Genomic DNA, 25,503 nt, shown 5'->3' with positions numbered 1-25,503 from the left:
AAATCGCCTAATCACTTATACCGCTCGAGGAACGGCGTAAAAAGTAATTAACACCATTTCTTCACCTACTGCTGATTTGTTCATTCTGCGTCCCAAAGATCTTAGTATGGCTCGGCTCACATTTATCCTGCGCTCTGCGCTGAGCGCTTGCACCAGGGTTTCCTTGTAAATCTCTGAAATACGTGATTCAGACGGAAACCCAGGCGGAAGCTTCCCTATAATGAGGCAGATGTAGGCACTGTGGATGCCGTCTGACCTGTGATCTGACTGTGTCAATCTTTTTAGGCATGCATTAAAGTGCCGTCGGCCACAGATTTGTGCACTTCTGAAAAGGACAACGCTAAACACCAGACTGAGTCCAGAGTAACTGCTGCCTCATTATAGTGAATGGACCCGTTGGGGGTTTCATCTGAATCACGTATAATTTAGATGGAAACCCCATAATAAGTGCTCAGTGTAGAGTGCCGAATAAATGTGATCCAAAATGTTATGTAAAATGTTCCCAATAAAAGCTTCAACTTAATCCTCAAAGAAAGTTCCCACTCAGGTCCGTCATCTGTTATTGGAAATATAGGGGGCTTCTATGTTACTGGTAGCACAAAGACTCTGGAAAAACTAAATGGCTCCTCGCCCCCTAAAAGAAATCCAGTGAATTATGTGCTCCCAAATCCAAATGTGCCCTCCCTTCTGAGCCCCACAGTGTGCCTAATCCACATTTAGCGACCACGTTTGGTATTTCTGCCTAATTTACGGGTGCATGTTTTCAGAAGCAAGTGGCGGTCACTGCAACGTGGCGGTCACTGCGGCATACTTGCAATTTCCACTCTGCAACATCCACTTCTGCTTGTTTCTGGGAAACAGCCATGAAGTCAAATCCTCACCACACCTGTAGATTCCCAGAGGTGTGTAATTTTCAAAATGGGGTCACTTGAGGGGGGTTCTGCTCTTCTAGCACGTAGGGGCTCTGTATATGGAGTCTGCAAACTATTCTCGGAAAATTTGTGGTCCTGGAAGCAAATAGCGCTCCGTCCCTCCCCAGTCTCACCGTATGGCTAAGCAGTACTGTACAGCCACATATGACGTATTTCCATGTTCAGAAATTGTGGAACAACTTTTGGTGCCATTATTACCCATTTTCCTAATGTGAAAATGTAAAATCTAAACCTAAAACAATTTTTTTTGGGGTAAAAATGTAATAATTTTTTTCTTGACTGCCCAATGGTATAAAATTCTGTGACCCAACCGCGGTGTTAATATGATCACTGCACCCTTAAATGAATTCATTGAGAGGTGTAGTTTGTAAAATGGGGTCACTTATGGGGGTTTTTGCTGTTCTGCACCTCAGGGGCTCTCATAGTGGGTTATGGCACCCGCAAACCAGTCCAGCAAAATCTGAACTCCAATATAGCACTTCCCTTCTGAGCCTTGCACTGTGCCTCAAAAGTAGTTTTCGACCACATATGGGGTATTGTTGCACTCAGAAGAAATTGCACGACATATTGTACTGTTCATTTTCTCATTATTCCTATTGAAAATTAAAAACTTAGGCCAAAGTAATATCTTAGTGGAAAACATGGTAGCTTTCCATTGACTCTGCCCAAAATTATAAAATTCTGTGAATAGTCTGAGGGTTAAAAATGCTCACTACACCCTTAGATGATTCCTGAGGGGTCTAGTTACCAAAATGAGGTCACTTGTGGGGGAGGGTTTCTACTGTTTAGGGGCTCTGCAAATGCGGCATGGCATCCACTATCTACTCCAGCCAATTTTGTGCTCCAAAAGTCGAATGGCTCTCCTTCCCTTCCGAGCCCTGCTGTACGTCCAAACAGGAGTTTTCCACCCCATATTGGCCATCGTTGTACTAAAAAGAAATTTACACAACAAATTGTATGATCCATTTTCTCCTGTTACCCTTTTGAAGATGAAAAATTTGTGACTGAAGCAACATTTTGTGTGAAAAATATAATTTTTTCATTGCTTGACATTATAAAATTCTGTGAAGCACTTGTGGGTTCAAGGTGCTCACTACACCTCAAGATAAGTTCTTTGAGGGTTCTAGTTTCCAAAATGATGTCACTTGTGGGGGGTTTCCACTGTTTAGGCACATCGGGGGCTTTCCAAACCCGACATGGCGTTCGCTAACAATTCCAACCGATTATGTACTACAAAAGTCAAATGGTGCTCCTCCCCTGCCGAGCCCTGCCATGCGCTCAAACAGTAGTTTGCCTCCACATATGGGGTATCGGTGTACTCGAGAGAAATTGCACAACAAATTGTACTGACAATTTTCTCCTGTTACTCTTGAAAAAATGCAAAATTTGGGTATAAATCCCAATATTTTGGTGGAAAAAAGTGTAACTTTTATTTTTTGCTTCCACATTTCTTTATTTCTGATGAAGCCCGTGAAGGATTAATACATTTCTTGAATGTGGTTTTGAGCACCTTGAGTGGTGCAGTTTTTAGAATGGTGTCACTTTGGGCTATTTTCTGTCATAAAGGCCCCTCAAAAGTCTCTTCAAATGTGATTTGGTCCCTAAAGAAAATGGTTTTGTAAATTGTTTTGCAAAAATGAGAAATTGCTAGTCAACTTTTAACCCTTCTAACTTCCTAACAAAAAAAAGTGGTTTAAAAATGATGCAAGTGTAAAGTAGACATGTGGGAAATGTTATTTATTAACGAAGTACAATGTGTCACGAAAAAACAGTCTCAGAATCAGTGGGATCCGTTGAAGTGTTCCAGAGGTTTTGCTTCATAAAGGGACAGTGGTCAGAATAGAAAAAAATTGTCCGTGTCTGGAAGGTGCTTCAGTGATCATCTCTGGTGCTGGACTCGCAGCACATGTAGCTCAGGACACTTTACTTACTGTCCTCTCTTTGTTTTCCAGGCTGAACAAGCTTTGTTTTAGTGTAGATTATGGTTATAGGAGTAATGCTCCTCTATTGAACTTTGCATTGGGAGGTTGGTGGGGCCGGCGACATCTACAAATGGGCTAGGTACTGCATTGTGCACCCGTCCTGGTCATCAGAACAGTACAGATGCGCTATACCAGCCGTTCGCGCACAGGATGGGTATCTTGAGTGATACCTGTTGCGAGAGCATGCCAGGAGCCAATATCTGTGGGTTTGGTGTCACCTTGCGGAGGTGAGAGGAGCCAGATTACACCTTTAAGTAGCTGGGGCACGTGACGGCAGCTTTGTATGAACGCTGCCCTATTTCCCTGCCACATCTGGTCCCTACCTGGAGGAAATGTCGTGGGTGATCACCTCCATGTGCCTCTGCACACTTAGTACAGACTATTCTGCGGGGAGCTGTAATCCAGGCCCGTGGCTTTAGGACGCAGGAGCCTCTAGGGTGCGGAGTCCTCGGTTCCCACCAGCGCTGCCATCCAGTCTACTCCACCTGCAGGGCCGACACTTGCCAGTGTATCGCAGTAATCCTCTCCCAAGTAGTTAGGAGCCGCCGGTTCATCCTTTTTAACGAGGATGAGGAAATTGTTCTTTCTGTGTAATTATCTCCAAATGTTGGTATTTCTGTAGTTGCCATTATTAGAGGTTATGGGGGATTGTCTGCCTTTCATGGTTCAGAGCCTGCAGCGTTCAGCAGTTAATAACACGGGGTGTCGTAGACATTGTGCAATGTGCGGACCACTTACACAGACGGCAGCGAGGTCCTCTCTTCTCCCAGCGTTTGATATAGTTGTATAATGGTGGAGGACGAGCGGCTGGAAGCCTCCTCTACTAATCTGCCCTATTCCTATGGCGGGGGGCCGTCCCCGCTCTGCTGGTTTGGGGGAGGAGGTGCAATAGCTTTGTAGTCTTCAAGGAGTAGTCTGCTGATATACAATGGGATAGAGGTATTTTTTTTTCTGTTGGATCTTTACAATAAAATAAAAATGAAACCAGAGGCAAGCTGAAAATGTAATACCACCATGTGCTTAGATGTAAAGTCATCAAATCCAAGCCCCTTTACTTGGCTTTATATTGATTTGCACCCCCCCCTCCTCTCTAGGGTTTTCCAGGATGGGTGTATTGATGAGCTCCCCCCGGGTACAGCATCAGTGTCAGATCGGTGTGATCCTGCTCTCTGCACCTCCACCATTGATCTGTATAATGGGGTGGGTGGTACCCGGTCGGCAGAGGAGGACTACAACTCCTCTAATCCGACTGCTGCTCCCGCTGATAACAGCGAGAGCGGCGTTGCTGAGGGGAGCAGTAGTTCTCCCTCAGGAGAGCCGGGAACCACTGGCAGTGAGTAAAGAAAAGAAATAAATTAAAAAACATACTCCCCAGTCTGGCGCCCCCCAGTGTCCTCCTGGTCTCTGTTGATGTTCTCTCCCCGGCGGTATACTGCGCTGGGAGCATGCTTGCTCCCAGCAGTGTACTGTGCTGCCAGGACTTGCGGTCACATGAGCAATCAGCTGATTGCTCACGTGACCTCCCCGTGGGGACATTCTCAAGAATATTCCCATGGCGTTAAAGGGGTTGTAAACTACTTTTAGATTACCCCCCCCCCCCCCATGTATCCCCTGGGGCTCCTAAGGATTTTTGTAATTACCTTACTTTGCAGATACTGCCTGTGAGCGGCGCTATCACTGCAGCCAGCTCTGACATCCGCTGACGTCACGACAAGTGCTGGCAGCAGCCGGGGGTCTCTGTCTTCTGCGTTCCACGGTGGATGCCAGGCTGTGGGCGGGGTTACCCCCCTCCCCCGCGTCACACCCGGCATCCACCTCGCGCCCTGCCTCTCCCCATTCACTGGGAAAGCGCGCGGTGGATGCCAGGCTGTGGGCGGGGTTACCCCCCTCCCCCGCGTCACACCCGGAATCCACCTCGCGCTCTGCCTCGCCCCATTCATTGGGAAAGCGCGCGGTGGATGCTGGGTGTGACGCGGGGGGTAACCCCGCCCACAACCCAGAAGCCACCGCGGGGACCCAAGCGCTGAGTCACGCCTCACTAGACGCGACGTCAGCGCGGGGTCACTTGATGCCTTTGAGCGGCCACCGATAGCGCCGCTCACAGGCGTTATCTGCAACGGAAGGTATTTACAGAAAGGCTTAGGGGCCCCGGTGGGGGTGGGGGCTGGTAGGTAATCTAAAGTAGTGCACAATTTCTTTAAGCTCACCGGGGCTGATCTTCAGCTGATTAACCTCAGTGACCTCCTGCACAGCAGTGTATACTGATAGGAGTGATTTTACACTCCTGTCAGTATACAGTGCTGTCTTCTACAGCAGAGACATCAGTTATTGCTCATGTCACTGCTGTAGAAGTGACCCGGCGCCAAGGGGTACTCGTGGACTGCGTCGTTGACGGCGGACAGGTGAGGAATATGATTGTTTTACATTTTTTTAGGAGACACAGGATTCGGGGACTGACAGGGTAATAAAAAAACACACGGTTCTAAAAATTTTTTTATTTAATTTAAAATACTTTTTTCTGGCCTTGTTTTTATTGAAAAAGCGGCGACCATTTTACTACACGGTTAGTAATGGGGGCGTATTATAGACGCCCTCCATTACTAACCTGGGCTTCATGTCTGCCGCCAACGGCTGACATTACCCCAATCCCATTACCCCACTCGCCACCGCTACAGGGCAGTGAGAAGAACGAGGCTAAGTGCCAGATTTGGTGCATCTTATGGATGCGCCATTTCTGGGACTGCTGAGGGGTGATATTAATAGCCGCAGAGGGGGTTCGTATCCATGGCCCCTTCTCTGGCTATTAATATCACCCCGCAGCTGTCTGTTTAGCATTTTCTGGTTAGATTTTATAGGGGGGGACACCAAATCAATTTTTTTTCTGGGGTCCCCCTGTAATCTAGCCAGTAAAGGCTAAACAGACCGCTGTGGGATAATATTAATAGCCAGGGAACATTTTTGGTTAATGGCTTCTTCCCCGGCTACTAATATCAGCCCCCAGCGGTCGGCTTTCCCCCTGTTGGTTATAAAAATGATGCGGGAGCCCACGCCAATTTTAAAAAAAAAAAAAATTTAGCCTCTGTGCCCACGATCTGGACGAAGCAGCGCTTTTTTTTTTGTTGCATTGTATTGAACGGAGGTAAATCCACATGTGTTAACTGAACCATGCGGATTTATCGCACTCAATACATTCTATTGGTCAAATTTCTGTTGCGGAGACTAGCGACTCCGCAAGAGACTTTGACATGCTGTTGTCCTGAAAGATGCGCCGCATGTCAGTGTCCACAGGTAATCTGCAGCCTCGGATGCACGCATAGCGGACATGGGATTTCTAGAGATCCCATCCACTATAATGTAACATCTGGATGCTGTGGGTTTGACGCTGTATAAACACGTAGCGTCAAACCTGCAGTGGCTCCTGACCGTGGCAAACTCACCCGCATGTCAATTTCTGTAGCTTACACGCTAGTCTCCGCTGCAGATTTTGACTGACTGAAGTGTCATTATATGCGGTGGATTCACATGTACCAACAACAAAAGTGCGGCGTTTGTACAGAGCAAAAATATGCTGCGTCCAGAGCGCTCCTGAGTGCTGATCGGGGGACATAGTGGCTAACAAAACAGCTGTGAGCTGTTAATAATGGCCAGGGACCATGTTTGCAAATGGCACCTTCCCAGGCTAAAAATAGCAGCTCTCAGCTGCTGCATAGATTACATGAATAGAAATGCTAATGAAGAGTGGGTGCATGGGACTAGCTGACACTCAGCTCTTTTGTTTGGTGATGACAAGGTGTCAATCAGACCTTTTCATGACCAAACCTAATTAAAGTAAAGCGTTAAATACACATTTGTTTGCAATACAACAGACACATTCTTTAATCATTAAATTAACCAATAAACCCCTGGTTTGCCAGTAATCCAAGGGTTAAAGCGATGTCCCACCAAATAACTTTACCTCCGAAAAGCATTCATTGATGTACAAAAACGGTTCAAAAATCGCATCAAAGACAGGGCAAAACTGCGCGGTAACCATCAGCTAAGTAAAACGATTTAAAAAAACATATAGAAAAGCCCACACCCAGAGCGTGCTATGTTCAGGAAAATAAGACCCAAAAGTGCTAAACAAAATAAAATTCTCTATACATAGACTTTTTTTTTCCAGTTGTGTTTTTTACCTAAACCACACTTAAAAAAACGCCACAGTGAATGCAACGAAGAAATTCTGCCGCACACTGTGAATCTAGCTCATCCTTGTGGTTCCACTAGAACTCATATGTTCTATTAGAGCCAATGCGGAGAGCCATTAGAGCCCCTGTACGTATTAGATGCTGTCAGCTGAATGTCCATTTGGTAGCCGCGCTCTCGCCCCATACACAGGAGCGCAAATTTGGCCGATTGCTCCTGTGTTCTCTTAGCGGCTGCCAGACTCCTTTGGTGGTGACTAATCTCTAGAGAACAAGAAGATCAACAGTCTTAAATTGGACCTGCCAGCTCCTTATCTGATGATCAGATGATGGCAAAATCTTCAATGCACGCTTGACAGTCGGCCAAGCCCGTCAATATCGACAGGTTTGTCCGATGTTGAGTAAAGGGGCCTTAACAGCCTGTCTCTTGGACTTGGGCAGATGTTGACTTAGTCAAAGGTTTCCTTCTATCTTTTTACTTCATGTGTCCAATGAAACATCAGTGATGAAGATAGGCCATCGCTTTATGATTGGTGGGAAGCCACCTTCTGGGGCCCCCACTGAATTGGAAGGAAACGGCGCTGGTTTTTGCCTGTACAGAGTGCTTCTAGCCACTCGTCTCTGCGGGTAGCGCCACCAGCCCCGGTCAGCTGCCTCCATAGCTGTCCAGCTGCCTCCATAGCTGGGCAAGGTGCTTTGTGAAGGGGTTGTAATGTTACACGAGCGATGCAACCTTTGTTCTCAGGAACAATGGGATCCTAAAGGTTGAACCCCACGAATCATGAAGTGACAGCATATTACTAGGGTAAGTGTAATGTTTTGCATTGCTTGAAAGAAAATACACCAATCTTCAAAGCCATTTGTCCAGAAAGAGCTTTATCGGTCATTGCTCTCCAGCTGCTTTCTTAGATTTTTCTCATTTTGTTGCCAAGCTTGTAGGGGTTATTGGTGGCCACTCGAATTTATCAGAACCTCAGTTACCACCCTCACATCTGTGCTATTCCTAGTGCATGTAGCCTTCATTGGCCCACGTAGGCATAGGAATGGTGTCAGTGGTCGTATTGAGGTGTTGCCTAACATTCGTCTTAATCGTGGAGATGCTTATGTCTTCTATGTTGGCGGCATTATAGTAACCTTAAGAGGCGATGTTTATAAAATGCTGTTCATCCCTTTCTGAGGCACCTAGGTCTTGTAAACCGCAAGAGCTGCTGGACGTCACCTTGTAAAGTTCGCTAATGAGATTGTAGGCTTTTAGTGCACACTAAAGTTAATTAGTGATGGCGGGAAATCCCAGGTGAACTGACCGAAAGGAATTCACAAGCTGGCTCTGGTCTCTGGCATCTGAGATGGCGACCATGTCACCAGATTAGCGCCGTCCGGCTGTCCTGGGAGCATTTACGTCCAATGAAGTTGTGTTATTTATGACTTTTCTTATGTTTAGCCTAAGGGTTAATGCCGTAGATATGAGGATGATCAAAGGATCTGGGAGACTCCCTTATTTCAAGTTTTCTGTCGCTGGCAGCTTGGACATGGTCTCTTGTGGTGATCGGTAGCAGCAGATACTTTTGTTTGAGGACAGTCCGTCCAAGCACTGAACTATCTACGTGCTGCAGGGTTCGCCAGGGCTGTGGAGTCGGTAAGCCAAACCTCCGACTCCTCAATTTCTATGTCACCGACTCCACGACTCTGGACTCCCTCATACATGGCTCATGATTAAGTGATAAATTTACTGTAGCACAGATTCATCTCAGCTAAAAGTCTAGACCCTTCGATCAGGAATAGGACAGACATTTATAGGACATTTCATAACTTTCCCAAATTCTTATGAAAAAAATATTCCCCACAAACTGCATTGGACTACTGTACCCAATTTATTATACATTTTAGGAGTTGGTTCATTTTATTCCGACTCCACAGCCCTGGGGCTCGCATCAGACATTAATGGAGTTGTACAGTGAAAACAAGTTATCACCTATCTACAGGCTAGTTGATAATTTACTGATCGGTGGGGGTCTGACCGCTGGGACCCTCACTAATCAGCAGAATGGGGAACTTTTACCCTTTACAAAACATTTCAGGTTGGACAACCTACCATTCATTCTTGATGGGGATGTACCCCGTACCGAGTGAATGAATTGGCGGTTGAGCATCGGCACTGCTTCCCTGTTCTTCTCCGTGCTGCCGATTTTGGTGCAGGTCCCAGAAGCCGGATCCTCCCCAATCAACAAGTTATCACATATCCCATGGATAGGCGATGACTAGTTTTCACTGAACAACCCCTTTTTAAAAAGGAGCTTTAAACCGTTTTGGCATATTAAACTGGCCACATCATGGACTAGCGGATGTTAAGCTGGATGAAATGCTTTTTTTTTAGTATTATTTCTCCTCCTCTTTGCGGAAATATTACCTTGTAACGTTTTAGAGTTGAATTTATGATTAGCCGATCAGGCTTCTCTTCGGCGTGTACTTTTTCCCCTGCAAGACTATGACCAATCACAAGCAGGAGCAGAAAAAAGAACATGCCCTGAAAAGGTTGGAAGAACGGGCTTTATCATGTGAGACATGTAATGGCAGACAGGGCTGATCTCTGCAGCCACTGTGTAGAGTAGAACAAACCTGAGTGCCATTACAAACACTTCCAGCTTTCATGTCATGGCAGTCAGTGTGGGAAAAGAGTAGTATAGCAGAACTGACGGCTGTGTGTGGGGACAGCTGCAGCTGCAGAGGTGTTCGTAATGACTCACACTGACTGCCATGAGATGAAAGCTAGGGCTGTTTAGTACAGGGCTGTCTATCATTACATGTCTCACACAGGAGAGTGTCTGTTCTCTTGACCTTCTGAAGACAAGTCCTTTTCAGTTTTCCCTGCACAGTGGCCCATGCAGGGAATTGCAGCAAGGATTCATTCACTGTAAATTAGGGCCATGTCGCTGCCTTCCTCAGGATCAGTGGGGTCCCAAATGTCAGAGCCCACTGATTATAATGTGGTGACGCATCCCAGCTACAGATGGGGATTAACCCTTTAGTTGTTTCTAGACCTGACTGAATTACCATGTCTTTTTCCTTTCAGGGATGGACGGATGCTTTTTGACCACCTCGCTGATAAACATGGGGTAAGGAATATATCTTTCTATATCTCCTATATATCTTCCATGTCGCCTACGTGTATCTTGTCTCCAGTGTATGACTCTTGTTTCTTACAGTTCAGACAGGAGTACCTGGACACCCTGTACCGATACGCCAAGTTCCAGTACGAGTGCGGGAACTACTCCGGGGCTGCCGAGTACTTGTACTTCTTTAGGGTGCTGGTAAGGCGGCATGTATTTCATTCATGGTTCCTCTGAATGTGCAGAGTATGAGTGTAGTAATCTCTGTATTATAAACTTTTTTGACACACTTTATATTCACAAAATATTCCTTAAGAGGGGTGTCTCTTTTTCAGCAGTGCACCGCTCTCCTGGCTTCCTTCCTTCTTGGAGAGGGGGTCAATGTCTCCTTAAGATGGTAATGTAGGGGGCGCCCACGGCTCATTAAGATGCATTGTGGGGAGTGCTCACGTCTCCTTAAGATGTAATGTAGGGGGCGCCCATGTCTCCTTAGGATGTAATGTAGGGGGCGCCCATGTCTCCTTAGGATGTAATGTAGGGGGCACCCATGTCTCCTTAAGATGTAATGTAGGGGGGCACCCATGTCTCCTTAAGATGTAATGTAGGGGGTCGCCCACTTCTCCTTAAGATGTAATGTAGGGGGCGCCCACGGCTCCTTAAGATGCATTGTGGGGAGTGCTCACGTCTCCTTAGGATGTAATGTAGGGGGCGCCCATGTCTCCTTAGGATGTAATGTAGGGGGCGCCCATGTCTCCTTAGGATGTAATGTAGGGGGCGCCCATGTCTCCTTAGGATGTAATGTAGGGGGCGCCCATGTCTCCTTAAGATGTAATGTAGGGGGTCGTCCACGTCTCCTTAAGATGTAATGTAGGGGGTCGTCCACGTCTCCTTAAGATGTAATGTAGGGGGCGCCCATGTCTCCTTAGGATGTAATGTAGGGGGCGCCCATGTCTCCTTAAGATGTAATGTAGGTGGCTCAGCAATGGTTTCCACCTTGATCCACCCATGTGGCCACACGGGGCCTTACAGATGTGCGGGGTCATTAGTGCCTGGAATAGAAGCCTTTGGTTTATTTAGGGCTTAAGACGGCCGTGATTGTCAGTGGGCCAATCAAATCCAGGCCGGTTGCATAGATGGCAGGCTCATGTGCCAAATCTGTCTGCTATGTCATCTACTATTCCAAATGGACCAGACCGGTGCGTGATCCAGGAAATTAGCACAGAGGTTACTATTGGGCAATGTGCCGACCAAAAACATGGCCGTCAGAATGAGCCCTTAACGAGGACCTGGGGTCACTATTACATAAGTATTGTGGTCGTAAATACATCTATCCATTGAGTTTGACTAAGGACAGAGCAAGAACGTCAATGTGGACCGGATAGAGCTGTAGTTTCTCCTATTAATTCAGAAGAAGGTTAAAAAAACAACCTGGTCGTAGCCAATCTGGTCCTTAAGACTGGTTAGTAGTGATGCGCGAACCCCAACTTAAAAGTTTGGGGTTAGTATACGGTGTTAAACACCGGACACCGGCTTCCGAGACAGAGAGAATTTTCCAGCTCAAACGTTCGGGTCCCCGTTCTTTTCAATGGGGTTGGGTTTCTGGAACAAGTTTGGTTACAGATCTGGTGCCTGAAGCGAACTTCCACGCGTCCACTCATCCCTACTGGATATTAGTAGGTTTCTGCCGATAGTCAGTGCTGATCGGCTGGCTATAAGCGCTCATGTAAAGGCCCGATCTCTTCAGCACATCCAAAGTGTATGGGAACCGAGCAGTCATCCATGATCGTTCTGTCCCCATACACATGTGTATGATCGGCTGCACAGCGCCATGTGAAAAGGACGACTCAATAACCCACAGACAAGTCATCCAGCGAGCGAGCATTGTGCTCATTTGTCGGCTGTTTGATGCAGAGTGTATACAGACTAGTGATAGGAACAAAGGCCTTAAGGGAAACCTCTTATTTCCCCAAACACTTTTAATCTGCAGTTAATGGGTTAATCTGCAGGTTAATAATATTGAAAGTGTGACTACCTGGAGAAAATGAACTTTATTGCTGCCGCGAGCTGCACTGTCTTACAGGCATGCACGGAGCCGCTAAACTCCCCACTCGCAGCACTGTAAGCAGCGGCTGTACGCGCCCTGGCACGACGACTGACAGCTCGCTCACACGGTGTACTGAACGGTGACTGACGCCCCTCTGGCTCACATCTATGGTCGGCTGAAAGCGGACGGCTCCTGGGAGGAATTAACCCCACTTTCTCCAAGTAACCGGGTTTTCAGTAATGCGGCCAGAAAGCATTGCAACACACTATTAACCATTCATAGTGGACGTGACAGGTTCCCTTTTTAAATGGGTTGTCCACTACCTAACTATTTTCTGAAATTGATTATATCTCCCAAATACTCACATCTTTGACTGGCGACGCTCCTATTTATTTTTTTTACATTTACATTTTATGTCGGCATGTAAGCCTTTAAGAACGGATTGCCCCATGGTGCACAACCCCTTTAAAGCTGCGTTCACACTATGCTTTTTTATTTCATTAGTCAATTATTTTGCTGTAGTTTTAAAAACAAATGACAGATTTGAACCTCGTCGTCCCGTGAGCACGGCGGCCGATCCCGGGCTGCCTGGTCGGTGAGGCCGGGGGGCCGCTTGGTGCGGACCAGGTGGGGACGACAGCAGCGATTGTAATCTAAATCTCCAGCAGAAAATTCAAATGCTGAAAAGCAGACTGGCAAATTGAAGGTAATCGTCAGTAATGTCCTGCGGCGGCCCGGCCGCCTCTTATCGGCCACTTCCATCTGCCTCTGCTGGAATATTACTAGGGATTTAGGAGAGTAAGAGTCATTTACTGGGGAAACGTAAACAGCTTAAATGAGGTTCATAAAAGCCGAGCCGTGGTTTCATTACCGGCCCCTGAAAAGAGCTGCTTATTCATATCATTTGTTAATGCTGGGAGTGAATTTTGAGAATGAAGATTTAATGTCTTGTTCGAGGCTCCGCACAGTAAATTTATTGTTGCTGGCCGGTGACTGAATGGGCCGTCCCCCCAGCAAATGGAAACTTTAGGTAACCCCTGTAAAAATCCAGATATTGAAACTATTCTAGCATATCCTCTCCTGAAAGGTTAGTATGCAGAGCCAACTGTAATGACATGGAGCCGGGCCAAAGAGCTCACATGAACCCTCGCCTTAAGGGAAACCAGCGCACCACAGTATACAGAAAAGCCCCCGCAACCTGGTGGACCTGGGGGTAATCTGATTACCTGCTATAATCTGGCATTTAGTAATAATCATTTTAATAATCAAGTTTCTAGTATTTTTTTTGCCCACAATACCGTGGATTGCTGGATCTACCTGTTTACATCCTGAGCTTCCTGGTTCATTAATAGGTTATTCCCAAAATGTAAAACTTTTGACCAATCTGTAGGATGGACATAACTTTTTGATCAGGGCCTTTCTCCGACCAGTCTCAAGAACAGGGCTCTGGAATAACCCTTAGACGTTAGAGCAGCCGGAAAAGTCTGAGCGCTCTAGTGTTGAGTGCTCCATAGAATGGAGCCGCGGCGCACATGCGTGTCTGCTACTCCTATGTTCTCTGGATTGGTGAGGGTCATAGCGGCTAAACCTTCATTTATCAGAAAGTGCTCATATATTCTGTGGATAGGTCACATCTTTCAATGGTTAGAATACCCCCTTTATTTCGGAAATAAGGATGGGAAATGTAGGCATTTTATGGTAGATCCGCAGGATTGAATGTCTAATAGATGCGGTCCCACAACTTACTGTCAATTTCCAGATCTCCCATAAAGGCGAAATGAGAGCCCGGTCTGAGCACCCATCTCGCCATTCTTTTGCCTAGACCTTCATCGATCAGACATTCTTCAACATTTACAGTTTTTTTTTTTTGTTACTTTTCTTTTTTTGATTTTTTTTCTTTGTGCCAAATTAAAAATGGCGCACTTGGCTAATGAATCTGCGCAAAATAAAAGATAGTTTTTTTTGTGTGCGTTTTAACCTTTTTTGCAAATTTTAGCTCAAAATTGTGTGTTGCGCTAAAACTTAGCTAGATTTCTAAAAACACTGGGGGGGGGCTGGAGTACATTTGCTGAAAAATTTAGCAATTTTTTAAAAAGTCTCAATTGATTGATTAATCAGACGAATACATCTGGAAACCCCACAATGAGAGAAAAAAAGACAAAAACAGGCAAACTCATATAGAATAAACTTTAAAAAAGGCATAAATATAAAGAATAAAGCACAAATCAAAAACTAGACCAAAAAAGGCGCAAATGCAGTGATTGTGCACGTCTGTTTGTTGTGTTTTCGCCTTTGAAGTTGACGCAGGACACGTTTGCAATCGACTTTTTTTTTTTTTTTGTTCTGAATTTAAAATAAAAAATAAATCTGTTCTGCAAATAGTTTAGATAAAAAAATCTATAGTTTTTTATGGCTGCAGACTAAATAAAAGCCCTGTGTAATCTGATCCTGCAGTGCCTTCCATCTTGCTAAAATGGACTATTACTGCAGGATCAGACTACACAAGGCTTGTAGTCTGTTACCGTGGATACATATTGATCTATTTTAGTAACTGTATACAAAGAAAAATATGAAATAACTGCAGTTTTAATTAAATATCTGTCTTTTATTTATTTTATGATACATCGGGCCAAAAAAAAAAAGATGTTTTTGCGCTGATGAAACTAAATGATGACCGTACTTTACTCTTTAAAGGGCTAGTCGAGTTTCATGAAACTTTTTACAAGTCCCTTGTTGATGAACAGCTCGCAGCATCTCCCTGCAGCGATGAACTGTAATCGGGAGGCAAACCTGGCAATAAGTGCTGACTTTCCCTGTAGCGCCCCTACAGGAGTAACTGTAACAGTGCCCATCGCAATCATTGTGTAATATAGGACAGGACGGGTCCTCCAGTCTCACACATGGAGAGTCAGCATGGTGCTATGGATGGCGTGTGAATCCTGCTGTGAGCTCTGCATTGTCGTTGTCCCCCCCCGGGCAGGGAGACGGTCGATGCCAGGCGGTGAGTGCAGACTCTTTTACTGTACATGAATAAACACAATGGTGCAGACATTTAAGGCCGTCCTTTGGCTGTGCCGGGAGCTGTCAGCCACATGTAGGGACGGCTTTTGTGCTGTGCAGAATACGGATCTTCTGCAGCAGGAAAGCAAATCCATCAGTCTGGGACGGAGATGAATAAAGGACATCCGAGGCCTGAAGCCACTGCGCCGGTTTAATCTGTTTTTAATGATCCCTGTATGGGAGTTTGTCACTGAGATGTGTGGGGCTGTATACATTGCTACCAGACGTGTCACACACAACTATCCGGGGTGCTCCTAACTCTTTCTGTGCCCCAGTATGAAGCGGTTTGTTGAAATATGTATATAGCGCCATCATCAGGTGGTGTGTATTACATATGGGCCTTATGTGACATATGGGCAATTGTACAGCAAAAGGTGTATCACTAGACCTTGCATGGATCTGCTCAACTGAACCGGGGTCATAAATATCCCATCGTTGGGGGGACAACACACAGCACCCCGACTTTAAGCTCTGGCGTAGGATGGATGTAAACCCCAAATAATGGAGCTGAACATCACAGCTCCGTGCCTGGTGTAGTGAACATTGCTGGCGAAAAGACTAAAAAAGACACTTTTTATTATTTATTTTTTTTAATACGGTCGTCTTAACCCGTCGTTTAATACAACTGCAATGTGATGTCTGTAGGAGCTGTTAGTATGTATGATAGGACATCGCAGCACCTGGGTGACTGGGGAGGGGAGCGGGATTTACCTGCTGTATCGTCTGCCAGGCAGGTTTCACACTTCTGACATTTATGATGCGAGTACGGACCACGATGTCCACACCAATCGTGTGGGTCTCCTTACCTGAATTCAACAGGCACATCTAAGTCCGTCTCTACTTATGAAGCACGTCTTGCCTACTCCTCCCAACGTCAAAAAAAAATTAGACGTTCAAGGGGAGCCTGTAGGCACTACAAGTCCAAACGTGGATCTGCAAAGCTATGCAAGTGAGCCGTTGGGCATCCGACAATTGTCCAATATACCAGCCCATACTTCAGTTGGGAGACATGACGCACATCATTTATTGGTCTGCATTAATTATACCGTACAGAAACATTGATGGGTAATCGCTGGGATCTACAGGGGTCAGACTTGAAGAATTGCTGGCCTCTCTATTACAGCCCCATCGTTATTTACCCTGTTGCCTGGTACTGCAGCTCAGTCAAATCAGTAAAATAAGGGGTCCGTCCATGGTCAAAGATAAAGACTTGGGATGGGCCATCAATTGTAACTGTGTCCTTGGTGAGATCTCATTTTTAATGGCACTGCCAGAGCTTTCCGTCAAGACTATATAGCGGTGTCTTGTCTGACAGGTTGATTGCAACAGATTCTCCTCCTAATGGCAACATACTTGTAGAAGAGGATGTCAGGCTGATGTCTCTAGCAACCAGGGTCTAGTATTACTTAGAGGAGATTTCACTGGCTTTTTAATTTTATACAGAGTTGTTCCTTCAATTGCCACTCCTCCACTGATTCTGGATCAGTTTCTCTTTCTTTTTTATGACCCTCCATTCCAAAGATATGCCCCCCCTGGTAATATTGCTGCAAATTATTCCTTCATCCTACTGGGCATTATAACACACAACTTCTCTGTGGGCGTGGCTTTGTTTTGATTGGCCAGTGTAAGAGGAGGAAAAAGAACACACCCACAGAGAAGTTCTGTTGTACACGCCCAGTTGATAGAAGGGAAAAATGTGCAGCATTATTACTAGGGGGCATAACTTTAAAACAAAATGGCACAGAAAAAAATAAAAACTGTTCTGGAATCAGTGGAGGAGAGAGCAGGAAATCCAGTCATCTTTAAGTGTTGGTTTTAGGTCCCTTCAATTGAAATTGTACATTTTTTTTTTTTAGATATATTTTACAGTCATAACCACATTTTTAGGAAAAATAGGACAGAAAGACCCTTATTGGCCTAGAAATGATCTTTCGTTGGTAGGAATTGTATGGACAGCAGATATGTATAATATTCGCGGCTGCTGCGTTGGAAAGTCTACACACTCGCGTTCCCTTGGGAATCGGCGGCTAGCCCAGCTTCAGTGTCTGCTCTGACTTTCCCTACGCTGGGACCCGTTTGCCGGGTGAAGATTCATTTAAAGTGATGGCTGGAGAAACAGAAGCCATGAAAGGCCCATTGTGCGGCCGCTCTGAGATTAGAATTTGACACTCTCAATGACCTAGTGTAGTTCAGAGTTGTATAAATTACAGCTCTATGACCCCGCCGTTACCCTCCGCTTTCTGAAGACTTGAACTCCACTAGATAAAATAACTAGACCTGTTCTCAAGATCCCGCGAAGTGGGTGGTGGGAGGGGAGCGCCTGCTGATCTGGGGGGGATGCAGGTTTCTGTTTCATAACACATTGCTTACAATGAGACGTCTAGGAATTCTTTTTTTCCATATTGTAACCTGACGGAAACCCCATAATTTTTTTTCTACCTTTTTTTGTTTAGTAAGTTTTTCTAGTGATTGGTGATTTATGATTAGGTGATTCCAGATGGCTGTGATAAGATTGCCGCAACGCACGGGCTCCCTACATCACAATAGGGTGTAATGGCATCCCAAGAGATATATATAATATATATATATTTATATGTACAGTACAGACCAAAAGTTTGGACACACCTTCTCATTTAAAGATTTTTCTGTATTTTCATGACTTTGAAAATTGTACATTCACACTGAAGGCATCAAAACTATGAATTAACACATGTGGAATTATATACTTAACAAAAAAGAGTGAAACAACTGAAAATATGTCTTATATTCTAGGTTCTTCAAAGTAGCCACCTTTTGCTTTGATGACTGCTTTGCACACTCTTGGCATTCTCTTGAGGAGCTTCAAGAGGTAGTCACCGGAAATGGTTTTCACTTCACAGGTGTGCCCTGTAAGGTTTAATAAGTGGAATTTCTTGCCTTATAAATGGGGTTGGGACCATCAGTTGTGTTGTGCCGAAGTCTGGTGGATACAAAGCTGATAGTCCTACTGAATAGACTGTTAGAATTTGTATTATGGCAAGAAAAAAGCAGCTAAGTAAAGAAAAACGAGTGGCCATCATTACTTTAAGAAATCAAGGTCAGTCAGTCCGAAAAATTGGGCAAACTTTGAAAGTGTCCCCAAGTGCAGATGCAAAAACCATCAAGCGCTACAAAGAAACTGGCTCACATGAGGACCGCCCCAGGAAAGGAAGACCAAGAGTCACCTCTGCTTCTGAGGATAAGTTTATCCGAGTCATCAGCCTCAGAAATCACAGGTTAACAGCAGCTCAGATTAGAGACCAGGTCAATGCCACACAGAGTTCTAGCAGCAGACACATCTCTTCAACAACTGTTAAGAGGAGACTTTGTGCAGCAGGCCTTCATGGTAAAATAGCTGCTAGGAAACCACTGCTAAGGACAGGCAACAAGCAGAAGAGACTTGTTTGGGCTAAAGAGCACAAGGAATGGACATTAGACCAGTGGAAATCTGTGCTTTGGTCTGATGAGTCCAAATTTGAGATGTTTGGTTCCAACCACCGTGTCTTTGTGCGACGCAGAAAAAGTGAACGGATGGACTCTACATGCCTGGTTCCCACCGTGAAGCATGGAGGAGGAGGTGTGATGGTGTGGGGGTGCTTTGCTGGTGACACTGTTGGGGATTTATTCAAAATTGAAGGCATACTGAACCAGCATGGCTACCACAGCATCTTGCAGCGGCATGCTATTCCATCCGGTTTGAGTTTAGTTGGACCATCATTTATTTTTCAACAGGACAATGACCCCAAACACACCTCCAGGCTGTGTAAGGGCTATTTGACCAAGAAGGAGAGTGATTGGGTGCTACGTCAGATGACCTGGCCTCCACAGTCACCAGACCTGAACCCAATCGAGATGGTTTGGGGTGAGCTGGACCGCAGAGTGAAGGCAAAAGGGCCAACAAGTGCTAAGCATCTCTGGGAACTCCTTCAAGATTGTTGGAAGACCATTTCCGGTGACTACCTCTTGAAGCTCATCAAGAGAATGCCAAGAGGGTGCAAAGCAGTCATCAAAGCAAAAGGTGGCTACTTTGAAGAACCTAGAATATAAGACATATTTTCATTTGTTTCACACTTTTTTGTTAAGTATATAATTCCACATGTGTTAATTCATAGTTTTGATGCCTTCAGTGTGAATGTATAATTTTCATAGTCATGAAAATACAGAAAAATCTTTAAATGAGAAGGTGTGTCCAAACTTTTGGTCTGTACTGTATATATATTTTTATATATATATTTATTTTTGTGGTTGGGCTGTCGGACACCTATGAGGGTGTATTGCTAGTATGCCATAAAATGGCTTTCACAAAGACCTCTCTGGGGATCGTACCTGGCCTGATACAGAATGTGCTGCCGAAATTATACACTCCGAATTATCGATTGTCCTGTCCCCATACAGGGTTTTATCTGTCAGTCTGAAAGGGCCATAAACGGGCAGCGATTGACCTATATATAGATGATCAGCGATCCTTATGAGTGCAAACATGCCTGTGTAAGACAGAGCATGGAAGTGCATTGGGGGCGTGTTTATACACTTGTCGTACAGTGACACGCCCACAGTGCACTTCTTGGCTCATCTGCATGTCCCTGTGCTCCATTTCTCCTCACTGGCACTTTGAAGATGTCGCAGTGCCGCTACTTTTGAGTAGGAAATGGTAAAGTGTTCACAGCTCTTATGTGATCGTCTGACGGAATAAGACGTGTAACGTTCTGCACTCTCCGCATCCGGAACAAGCCTGCCGGCTGTCTTGGGATCGCACTTAGTTTTTTGCTTTTTCTCTGATTGCAGGTGCCCTCCACAGACAGAAATGCCCTGAGCTCCCTCTGGGGAAAGCTGGCTTCAGAAATCCTGATGCAAAACTGGGATGCCGCTATGGAAGACCTGACCAGGCTGAAGGAAACCATCGATAACAATGTAAGTGGCTCCATATCTCCTGGGGGAGTCGTGTGCTGGAAACCTCTCGCCTCCAGAGCAACCAAAATATGTTTTATGACCAGATCTTGGCAGCGCCGAGTAGTACAAAAGCAAATCCTGCATTTAGCCCGTGCGCCGCCCTGGCGCTTCTCGCCCGTGCAGAGAGAACCCCGGTGACCCGGCTGCTAATGGAGCAAAGTGGATAGAATTAATATTTTTCCTCTCTTTGTTTCTTTGCATTTCCAGTCCGTCAGTTCTCCGCTCCAGTCTCTCCAGCACAGGACCTGGCTCATCCACTGGTCTCTCTTCGTCTTCTTCAACCACCCTAAGGGACGAGACAATATAATTGACCTGTTCCTCTACCAGCCTCAGTAAGTGCCCCGTACCCCAGTGTTATATGTGCTTTTATTTTGTAAAAAAAAATAAAAAATTCTCTTTCAGCAGAAGTCACATAGAGGGTTTTTTGGGTGAAAACAGGTTACTATCGGTGACAATTTATTGACTGGTGGAGGTCCGACAGCTGTGTCTTGCAGAATGGGGCATTTTTAGCGCTGTGAGAATGGAGGAAAGTGCACATGCCCGACCTCCACTCCATTCACTTCCTATGGGGCAGTCACCCGCACCACTGATCGGATGGGGTAGCAGTTCACCGTTGTGCCGATCGACCGCTGGGACCTGCACCGGACAGCCAGTGATCAGAAAGTTATCACCTATGCTGTGGAGGTATCTACCCTAATTGTAGGTGGTCCCGGAGAGGCGAGTGCCAGTTATGGTCACTTTTCACGTCGATGTTGGAGGATGGGAGCGTGCGTGGTATAAAGTGTAGACCTTTGATGCCCCCTTTTCTCGTCCCGTGTGTGGCGCTCTCTTTCGATTCTTTTCTTCGCCTCTCCTGAGGACTGTGATGACTCGGAACAAATGTGACAGGTTAGGAAATAAGAGTCAAGCATCTGTCAGACCCCTAATTGCCTAAAGTACCCGATATTTGTCTGAGAATATCCTGTGTAAATGCCTCCATTACTCAGCTGTAAATCAGCCGTCTGAAGGCTCCAAATGAAGCGCATCTGCTGTTTCACAAGCGGCTCTGCTGCTATAACCAGTAACAAATGTGCGGCGGATCCTCCTGCCTGCGGATGCTGCTGCCTGCGGCCGCGGCTAGTTACCAGCGGCTGATTATAGAGGATGGTGAGCGCTGATATGTGGGCAGTCGGCGCTTTCATCCCAACGCTCTCACATCTTGTCTGTCTGATCGGCCACATGCATGGCCGTCGGGTCTGATTCGAGCCTCTGTCCTGCCATGTGCGGAGGCATTGCACTAGGAAACCATCGCTCATTCTCCTGGTTAGCAGCGTCTCTGCTGTAGGAAGTCAGACTCTGCTCTTCCCACAGCTCAGGTGCGCCACCTTTTGACTTCATGCTGTTTTTGGTATTGCAGCTGCAGATTAGATTAATGTAAAGAGCAGGGGGAGTGCTCTTTTCCCCTCCGTCCTCGAGGCGTAGGAAAGCGGCCTTTGGTTCTCGGTGGGGGGTGCGACCATAACTTCCCGGTGGCTGTACGTGACCACAATGTTGTGTACAATCTGTCCCTCCGGGGAATGTGGATTTATTAAAAAAAAAAAAAAATTAGAGGGGCCGACCACTTTGATGAAATTGGCCGCGTATAAAGCTCTACGCCCTTCTCAGCTGTGTCCTCTTACATCCGTAACGGGGGCTTCTTCCCACTCAGTCTATGACTATGCCTTCAGGTACTTTGTTTTGCAATGCCGGCATATACGACCAGTTGAGCGTGCTTTTATAAATGTTCATTTCCCATCAGAACGAGCTCGCTGACAGATTCTCAATGTCCTCATTTGTGCAGGGAAACTAAGATCCATAAAAGCTAAATGATGCAATTTTTTTTTAATGAAACCCAATTGTTATTAGCCCCAAATATACGCCTTTAAGTAAAATAAATAAAACCGCCTCCATGTCCTTTAACCCAAGCCTATCATATGACATACTCGTACTTTTAGCATGTCTGGTGCAGGTACAAAACCTGCGAGCCCCAATGTATTCTACAGCCAGGACCGGTCACTAAGATGGTGATCTCCGGTCACTGCCGCCATTGTGGTCCCTCGATGAGTCCCTGCTGTAATTTGACAATATACTGCGCTATTGTGTCAGTGTGTAGTCCCCTTAGGGGGGACCTAAAAATATATAACAAAAAAAACAAATGGTTAAAATGTTGTTTCTGTAAGTCAGATTTTTCCAAATATGAAACAATTTATCTTATAACTAAATTTATGACGGATAAAAAAAAAGGAAATTATTAAAGGGGATCTGTCAGTAAGTTTTTCTATGTAATCTGAGCAGCATGTTGTAGGGGTAGAGACCCTGATTCCAGTTATGTGTTATTTACTACTGTTCTGCTTGCTGTCATTTTGATACAATCAGTTTTCTCTGCTGCAGATCTAGCAGAGCTCTGAATGCTGATCTCTGTATAATCCCGCCCACACCACTGATTGACAGCTCTTTGCCCATGTACAGTATACACAGAAATCTACCAATCAGTGATGGGGGTGGGGTTACACAAGGCAGTAGACTAGGTAGCACGAGACACCTAGTCCTGTAGTCATAATATCCTGCTGATAAAACACTGATTTCATTGCAACAGTAATGCACAGCCCGGTAAGTGACACCTCTGTGGAATCAGGTTCTCTGTCCCTACATCATGCAGCTCTCTGATTATATAACAAAAACATGCTGATAGGTTCTCATTAAAGGGGGTATTCCTATCTTCAAGATTATATCCCAAAATATAGAAGGTGTAATAATAATAGCAATTACCTCCAATTAGAAAATTAGAAATGTAGTATAGTTCTACTGATTCAGTATGTCACTTACCCCATGTGCAGGGCAGTGCATTGCAGTAGCTTAGGTATCCATGGTGACAGTTGTTAATAGTTGTAACCATGAATATTTAGGCCCTGCACATGGGGTAAGGGACATAGCTAATCAGAAGAACTATACTATGTTTGTAATTGGAGATATTTACTACTAGTATGATATTACACCTACTACCTATTGGGACTGGATCTTGCAGATGGGAATACCCCTTTGATTAAGCTTCTTGTATATGACGGTCCCGTTGTAGCTTTTCCTGTGGCCCCGCAGAGCCGTCCTCTGTAGTTTATTCCTGAGACTTGCAGTACGTTCTACCTGACCAGCAGTGATATTTGCGCGGAGCAGAGATTCCAGCTGCACATCAAAGTGCGAGCCACGAGTCCCCGCTCACCGCACATCTGTTCGCCATCAGGTTTTGTTTTTTTTGTTTTTTTTCTCGTTAGAGCGAGAAATGAAAAGCCTTCTACAGATGTCCACGTGCTACCGAAACGCATCGGGTCACATTTGGATTTTATTTTTAGGATAAATGTTACGCTTGGTGTTCCAGCGCGTGAAATTGCCTTCTCCTCGTTCTTAAAGGAGACATGTCTGTTTATTGACAAGACGTCATCATTTCGAGGGCTTGTTCTCCGCTTCCACCTGTAAAAAGGCAAAGAGTTTGCTAGAAGTAGATGGAACGCCGTTGGCTTAGATTCTGCATCTGGTAAATCATAGCCGACTTTTTAATCTTTTTTTCGTTTTCCTTAGATACCTGAATGCCATCCAGACCATGTGCCCACACATTCTCCGATACTTGACCACAGCCGTCATCACCAACAAAGACGTAAGGAAGAGGCGGCAGGTCCTGAAAGATTTGGTGAAGGTGATCCAGCAGGTAAGGGCCACTACTGCTCGCAGGGCAGCTTAAAGGGAAGGTTTGACAGGTTCACGCTGGCTGAGCTACGGGCAGCATGGATCACACACCGGCGGAGTTACTGCAGCCATGTGGGTTTTATTCTGAGACAATGCAGCATTTCAGAGAAAACTTACTTTGAAGAATCAGCCGTTGGCTATGCTTCTCTGGTGACTAGTCCAAGGCCGGCACTCGAACCTTCCCCATACACTGACCGGTCTCTCCCTATGTGTCTGGGGAGATACCTGTCAGTCTCGGGGAGCAGGGAGAAGTCTCCTCGGAATAATCATCTGAGACGCACAGTCTCCAACTTTTCATAGTATATTTTCTCGGGAGAACCGTAGAACACCTAGACGGCTGCAGTAACGCGGTACCGGCAGCATGGATCTCATTGTCAGGTTAGTTCTGGTAGCTGTAGGTAACCACTTCAAAGTATCTATAGTATTTGGTATGTTGTACACAGTCACTTGGGACCCCCACCAGCCCAGAGAATAAAGGAGCGGCAGCTTTTGAACTGGCATTCATTTTAACGGTCACCATGAAGCCGTGGCACTGTACAGGCCACTTAATATAAGCCTACAGGCTTACCTCTGTGATCACAGCTGGTCCCAGGGATGGGAGAACTTTTACTTTGACAGTTCATCTGATCTTCCCTTCACCAAATGCAACCTGAAAGCAAAGAGCAGCAGTGGGGAATTAGATCTATTAATCTGACTGCTCCCTGCTTGTAGGTGAGACCATTGTACCGGTAGTACATGGAGGCTGAAGGTGGCGGATGACCTGTCTAGTGGGAATACATAGTTATTGCAGATGCTGCTGGTAAAACATCATCAGACTGATGTGGCAGTCAGCCGCCACCATTGCCGCACTGAGCCGCCGCCACCATTGCCGCACTGAGCCGCCGCCACCATTGCCGCACTGAGCCTTGTCTGAAACTTGTGCTCAGTAACCATTTCCTTTTTTCCCCTGTACAGGAATCTTACACCTACAAGGACCCCATCACTGAATTTGTGGAGTGTTTATATGTTAATTTTGACTTTGATGGGGCTCAGAAGAAGTTGAGAGAGTGTGAATCGGTAAGTGGGTGGGAGGGTTGTCTGTCACTGACTGCGGATATTGGAGCGAGCTGAAAATCTGTTTCTGGGAAAGCCGGGTGACCGGCAATATAACTCCCTGTCTTTTTATTTGTGCGGTTTCGGTTTCCTGCACACATTGTTTCCCTTATGTAAGGAGTTGTCTAGTACTTTTCTATTGATGGCCAATCCTTAGGATCAGTCATCGGTATCTGATCTGTGTCGGTGCGGCACTCTGCACCCCGCCGATCTGCTGTTCCCAGTGCCCGCGACCGCTGTTGTCACCAGTTGCTGAGCTGCACAGCACCGTCTGCATAGTGGTCGCGGCCAGTACTGCACGTCTGCCCCTATTTGAATTAATTGGAGTGGATCTGCAGTACCCCGCTGTGGCCACTATACAGATGGCGGCGCTGGGCT

The 25,503-nt window shown here is 45.8% G+C and overlaps 1 protein-coding gene across 1 annotated transcript in view; it reads left to right on the top strand.

Moving 5' to 3' along the window:
- EIF3E (eukaryotic translation initiation factor 3 subunit E) overlaps nt 1-25,503 on the top strand; it is a 45,522-nt gene that overhangs the window by 4,993 nt on the left and 15,026 nt on the right. The window contains exons 4-9 of the mRNA XM_073679769.1: nt 10,169-10,211; nt 10,302-10,406; nt 20,113-20,238; nt 20,485-20,609; nt 23,869-23,995; nt 24,988-25,089. Of these exons, the coding sequence (XP_073535870.1) occupies nt 10,169-10,211; nt 10,302-10,406; nt 20,113-20,238; nt 20,485-20,609; nt 23,869-23,995; nt 24,988-25,089 (628 nt within the window). The remainder of the gene's footprint in view (nt 1-10,168; nt 10,212-10,301; nt 10,407-20,112; nt 20,239-20,484; nt 20,610-23,868; nt 23,996-24,987; nt 25,090-25,503) is intronic.

This window comes from Phyllobates terribilis, unplaced genomic scaffold (genome assembly GCF_046119375.1).
Source record: "Phyllobates terribilis strain yellow unplaced genomic scaffold, ASM4611937v1 Scaffold_4__5_contigs__length_816908805, whole genome shotgun sequence".
Taxonomy (NCBI): domain Eukaryota; kingdom Metazoa; phylum Chordata; class Amphibia; order Anura; family Dendrobatidae; genus Phyllobates; species Phyllobates terribilis.
Note: the sequence above shows the minus strand (reverse complement) of the source record. Positions and strands in the feature narration are given on the sequence as shown.